This window comes from Grus americana, unplaced genomic scaffold, assembly GCF_028858705.1.
Source record: "Grus americana isolate bGruAme1 unplaced genomic scaffold, bGruAme1.mat scaffold_406, whole genome shotgun sequence".
In the NCBI taxonomy this organism is placed as follows: Eukaryota; Metazoa; Chordata; class Aves; order Gruiformes; family Gruidae; genus Grus; species Grus americana.
The window spans coordinates 24,890-30,892 of record NW_026561671.1 but is presented as its reverse complement, the minus strand read 5'-3'; the positions used below and the strand labels follow the sequence as shown (position 1 = coordinate 30,892).

Sequence of the window (6,003 nt, the reverse complement as noted above, 5' to 3'; positions counted from 1 at the left end):
TTTTTTTTTCGTGGTTTTTATTTTACTGGGGACGTCAGCGGGGCTGGGCCTGCTCTGTACTGGTCCCCTTACTGGTCTGTACTGGTCCGTACTGGTTTGCGCCGGGAGCCTTTGGGGCGCAGGCGGGGGTCGGGGTCCCCCCCGGGTGGTTTCGTCGCGGCGGCCGCATCCAGCCCCCGGCTCAGCTTCACGGCGCGGCGCTGGGGAGGGGGGAAGGTGGGGGGGGGGGGGGGGGGGCGCACACGGGTCAGGGGGGGATACGGGGGGACGGGCCACCCCCCCCCACCCCCCCCCACCCCCCCCGGGCCCCCCCAAACTCACCGCTAACTCCTGGTTCTCCTGCAGCCGGCGGAGCTGCCCCCTCCACAGTGGGGCTGGCGCCCGTCTGGGGGGGGGGGGGGGAATGGGGGGGGAAATGGGGGGGGGGGAGCCCTCAGGGAGCGGGAGACCCCCCCCCTCCCCCCCCAAAACCCCCAGAAATTGGGGCCCTACCCCACCATTTTTGGGGTCCCACCCCCCCCCCTTTTTTGGGGCCTACCCCACCATTTTTGGGGTGTCTCCCCCCTTCTTTGAGGTCCCACCCCCCCCTTTTTGGGGTCCCACCCCCCCCAATTTTGGCACCTTCCCCCCCCCATTTTTGGGGTGTGTCTCTCCCCCCCCCCTTTTATGGTTCCCCCCTTCCCACCCTTGGGTGCCCCCCCCCCCCATTTTGGTGCCTCCCCCCCATTTTTTGGGGTGTGTCTCCCCCCCCCCTTGGAGTGCCCCCCCCAATTTTGGCGCCTTCCCCCCCCCCCCCTTTTTGGGGTCCCACCCTCCCTCTTTGAGGTTCCCCACCCCAATTTTGGGGTCTCACCCACCCCCTTGGGGTGCCCCCCCCAATTTTGGTGCCTTTCCCCCCCCCATTTTTGGGGTGTGTCCCCCCCCTTTTGGGGTCCAACCCCCCCAAATTTGGTGCCTCCCCCCCCTTTTTCGGGTGTTCCCCCCGCCCTTTTTGGGGTCCCCCCCCCTCTTTGGGCTCCCCCCCCCCCCCAATTTTGGGGTCCCCCCCCCCCGTTCTCACCCAGGAAGGACCAGTCCGGGAGGTCACGCAGGGCCCGTACCCGGACGTGCTGGGGGCCCAGCCCTGCCTGGGGGGGGGGGGGGGGGGGGGGGGCAGGAGGTGTGGGGGGGGTGTGGGGGGGGTGAGGGACACCCCAAAATGGGGGCACCCCCAAGCCCCGCCCCCCCCAGGACTTACGCCACTCGCCATTGGCCGATGCGCTGCAGGGGGCGGGGCAGGGGGCGGAGGGAGCGGGACTGGAGCTCGGCTGGAGGGGGGCGGGGTCAGGAAAGCCACGCCCACAGCCCTTAGCCCCGCCCACACTGCCCTTAGCCCCGCCCACACTGCCCTTAGCCCCGCCCCTAACCCACAGCCCCGCCCACACTGCCCTTAGCCCCGCCCACAGCCCTTAGCCCCGCCCCTAACCCACAGCCCCGCCCACACAGCCCCTTAGCCCCGCCCCCGGCCTCAGGGCCCCGCCCCCGCCCCACAGCCCCGCCTCCACCCCGTAGCCCCGCCCCCCCGCCTCCAGGCCCCGCCCCACGAACCAGCCCCGCCTCCCCCCCCGCCCCCAGCGCCCCCCCCACCCCACCCCCCCGCCCGCACCGAGCCGCAGGATCTTGCGCGCCGCCATGGCCACCGCCGGAAGTGACGCGCCGGGCTCACGTGACCGCGGGAGGAAAGCGGGCGGTGCCGCTCACAGTTCCGCTTCCGGCCCCCCCCCCCCCCCCCCGTGCGCAGCCATGTTGTACGGAGCTTTACGCGCCGTGCGCCGCCATCTTGTCCCGGCCGCCATTTTGAGCGGGCGGAGCGCTACGGCGGCCGAGCGGCGCCAAACCGCCTCAACGAGGCTCCTAAAAACCTCCGGGATTGCCCCCAAAACAGCGTCCGGGTGCCCCAGGTGAGTCCCGACCCGCCCCCCCCCCCCAGGACGTGACAGGACCCTCCCGGTGCGTCAGCCGCCCCCTCCATACCGGTTTCGAGCCTTCCCGCGAAGCTGTGGCCCCCCCCCAAAATGTGTTTCGAGGCCCCCCCCCCAAAATATCTGTGTCGAGGCCCCCCCCGCAGCCCAGACAGAAACCAAACACAAAGATATTGTAAAGGTGTGTTTATTGGGGTGCCCCCCCCCCCATTTTAACCCAGCGTCTCCTTCCAGGGGCGCTTGGGGCGGGCCGGGGGGGCGGGGGGTGCCCCCCCCGGGGGTGCCAGCGGGTTTTGGGCGAAGGTCTGGCGCAGCGGCCCTGTTTTGGGGGGGAACACAAAAAGGGGCGGTCAGGGGGTGGGGGTGGGGAGACACCACCCCCCCGCCCCCCAACTCCGCTCACCCTTGGCGGCCAGGTCGAGGTGATGCCGCATGCGCCATTGCCGCTCCTCGCCGCGCTGCGTCGCCCGCGCCTCCCGCCACTCTGCGCCCCGAAAAATAAACAACACCCCCCCCCCCCCCCGCCGCCTCGTCAGACCTTGCGGGGGGAGGGGGAGGGGGGGGAAAACACCCCCACCCCCCCTCATCCCCTAAAACTTACCCTGGCGCAGGCGGCCCAGCAACCCCCCGGCGGGTTTGGGGGTGCCGGGTCCGGGGGTTCCGGGGGGTGGCACGCCGAGGCGGGCGCGCAGCGCCGGGACGCGCAGCAGCGCCGTCTGCGCCAGGCTGAAGGTGTTCGACGTCAGCCAATAGGTGAACACCGCCTGGGCGGGGGGGGACGCGCCCACTCAGGGGGGGGTGGGGCTGGGAACAAGCCACACCCCCCCCGTAGGGATTTGGGGGTGTCGGGACAACGCCCAACGGGGGGGGGGGGGTCCTGCAGACTCCGCCCTATTCCAGATGCTCCTCCCACCCCAGCAGGCTCCGCCCCACTCCATGAGGCTCCACCCCCACCCCAGCAGGCCCCGCCCCACCCCAGCAGGCTCCGCCCACCCCAGCAAGCTCCACCCCCTCCTACAAGGCTCCGCCCCCTCCCTAGAAGACCCTGCCCCCACCCTATGAGGCTCCACCCCCTCCTAGGAAACCCCACCCCATCCAATGAGGCTCCACCCCCTTCCTAGGAAGCTCCGCCCCCACCCCAGCAGGCTCCACCCCTCCTAGGAAGCCACTCCCACCCCGAGACCCCACCCACCCACCCCCAATCCCCTCCCTCCCCACAGAACGCCCCGCCCCCCCACCGCCGAGGCCCCGCCCCCCGCCCCCAGGCCCCGCCCCCTCACCGTGGGGAAGTGCAGGATGAAGGGCAGGAAGAGGAGGGGCAGGAAGCGCAGGACCTGCCGCACCGCCCCCGCCCCCGGGCTGGCCACGCCCGTCTCCGCCCCCACCTGCGTTTGTACAGGCCCCACGTAAACAACGGCTCGGCCCCCCCCAAAAAACCACCCCCCACCCCCGTGTTATTTCCACGGCCCCCCCCCGGCACCTCGAGCACGAGCCAGGTGGAGGCGGTGACCAGCAGCGGCAGCACGTAGTAGGGGTCGGGGGCCGCCAGGTCGGGGAACCAGGCCAACCCCCCTCGATGCAGCCCCGGCACCGGCGCCGCCGCCATTTTCTGCAGCGCTAGGAAGAAAGAAACAAACAGGGGGGTCTGCCCGACACCCCCCCCTCCTCCTCCTCAATAAAGGGGTGCACAAAGGAGGGGGGGGGGAGGGGAGTGTCCGGCCCCCCCCCCCCAAATCCCCCCCCACCCTCACCTGCACCAGGGGCACCAGGAAGCCGCGCAGGGGGTTGACGTCGTGGCGTTTCTGGTAGGCCGCCAGCTCCGAGTAGGCGCGGGCCACTGCGGGAGGGCGGGGATTAACGGGGGAGGCGGGGGCCACGCTCCCCCCCCCCCCCCCCAAACACCTTTTTGGTGTTGCTGTCGCTTTAAAAACTCCCTGGGGCTGCAAGGCCCCGCCCCCAGGCTCCGAAGCCCCGCCCACAGCACTCAGGCCCCGCCCACAGCCCCTCACACCCCAAGAGGTGGCCACGCCCACACCTGCTGGCCACGCCTCCTTCCCCAGAAGCCCCGCCCACAGCTCCAGCCCTACTGCTGCTGGAGGCCACGCCCCCACATTACAGACCACGCCCCCTTCCCTAGAAGCCCCGCCCACTCTCAGCTTACACATCACACTTGTGGGGAAAGGCCACGCCCCCTCCCCCAAACCCCACCCCTCCCCTTAAACCCCGCCCCTCCCCATACCCCACTCCTCCCCTTAAACCCCTCCCCACAACCCCCACCCCCTCCCCAAAACCCTGCCCTCTCCCCCTAAGCCCCGCCCCTTCCCAAGCCCCACCCCTCCCACTCAAGCCCCACCCCCTCCCCTCAAGCCCCACCCCTAAACCCTGCCCCAAACCCCACCCCTCCCCTCAAGCCCCACCCCTCAAGCCCCGCCCCCCCTACAAACCCCGCCCCCTCAAGCCCCACCCCCTCAAGCCCCACCCCCTCCCCTCAAACCCTGCCCCCAAACCCCGCCCCCTCCCCCCAAACCCCACCCCTCCCCTCAAGCCCCACCCCCTCAAGCCCCACCCCCTCCCCTCAAACCCTGCCCCCAAACCCCGCCCCCTCCCCAAACCCCACCCCTCCCTCAAGCCCCGCCCCCTCCCCTCAAACCCTCCCCCTGCCCCCTCCCCAAGGCCCGCCCCTCCCCTCAAACCCTGCCCCCTCCCCAAGCCCCGCCCCCTCCCCAAACCCCACCCCAAGCCCCGCCCCTCCCTCAAGCCCCGCCCCCTCCCCTCAAACCCTCCCCCTGCCCCCTCCCCTCACGCCCCACCCCCTCCCCTCACGCCCCACCCCTCCCCTCAAACCCTGCCCCAAGCCCCGCCCCTCCCCTCAAACCCTGCCCCAAACCCCGCCCCTCCCCTCAAGCCCCGCCCCTCCCCAAGCCCCGCCCCTCCCAAGCCCCGCCCACCCTGGAACTGGTCTGCTCCCCGCCGCGCCTCGGCCAGTCTCTGGGAGAGCTGCTGGAGCTGCGGCACGTGTGCGGCCAGGCGCGCCGCCTCCCTCTGCCCGCGCAGCAGCAGCGGCAGCAGGGCCAGCCGGGCCCCCAGCGTCCCTGCGGGGGGGAAGGGGGAAAGGGGGGGGGGGGGGGTTCTGGTTCTGTTGGTTCTGGTTCTTTCGGGGAACGCCCGCGGCCGCCGCAGCCCCCCCCGCTCACCCGCGGCGATGGCCCCCCACCAGGGCAGCCCCACGTCGAGGTGTAGGAACTGCAGGAAGTTCTGCACCAGCCCCACGGGGGTGAAAGCGCCCAGCCCCAGCTCCTCCAGCCGCACCTCCGCCTCCACGGCGGGGGGGGTCCGCCGACACCGGCACCGCCGACGGGTCCTGCCCCACGGGGGTCTGCGGGAAGGGAACCGGGAGGGGGGGGGGGGAGTTATTGGGGGGGGTGGGGTGGGTGGGGGGAGCTGCCCCACGGCCTCCCCCTCACCTGGGCGGTGGCGAGGCCTCGCCGTGCGGGTCCGAGCGCCGGGGGGGTGATCCGAGGGCAGAGAGGCCCCCGCAGCGTCTGCAGGGAGGGGAAAAGGAAAGAGCGGGCGTGAGGTGACGGCTCCCGCCGTGCTGCTGTCCCGTCCCGTGTCCCCCCTCCCCGTCCCCCCGGGCCCGCTCCACGCCTGACCTGCGCCCTCAGGGCCCGCAGGAGCGGCCGGAGCCGCGGGGCCGCCGCCGCCGCCGCCATCATCATGGTGGCCTGAGGGGGGGGGGGGGGGAAGAGAGGAGGGGCGGGACCGCGCAGGCGCCGAACCGCTGCGCTCCGCCCCTCGGCGCCTGCGCGGTGGGCGCCGGCGACGCCGAAACCCCGCGCGGGCGGCCCGTTCGTGGGCGTGGCCGAGGGCATGGAGGCGCGGTTTTAACGCATGCGCGGTGCGAGCCGGCGACGCCAAAGCCGGGTAAAGGCGGCCCGTTCGTGGGCGTGTCCGAGCGGCTCGGCGCATGCGCAGAGCGCCCCGGCGACGCCGAAAAGGGCGTGAGGGCTGCCCGCCCGTGGGCGTGTCCCGGTAAAAAGGG

At 72.5% G+C, this 6,003-nt stretch overlaps 1 protein-coding gene across 1 annotated transcript; it reads right to left on the bottom strand.

Annotated features, from left to right (window-relative positions):
* Positions 1 to 2,132: 2,132 nt before the first annotated feature.
* OXA1L (OXA1L mitochondrial inner membrane protein) lies at positions 2,133 to 5,833 on the bottom strand. The gene is made up of 10 exons (XM_054811952.1): positions 5,610 to 5,833; positions 5,426 to 5,503; positions 5,156 to 5,337; positions 4,910 to 5,053; positions 3,713 to 3,798; positions 3,442 to 3,606; positions 3,242 to 3,346; positions 2,563 to 2,725; positions 2,365 to 2,445; positions 2,133 to 2,280 (listed from the first exon to the last, which is right to left on the bottom strand). Exons 1-10 carry the CDS (start codon positions 5,831 to 5,833, stop codon positions 2,174 to 2,176), a joined length of 1,335 nt encoding a protein of 444 aa, XP_054667927.1. The 3' UTR covers positions 2,133 to 2,173.
* Positions 5,834 to 6,003: the final 170 nt, after the last annotated feature.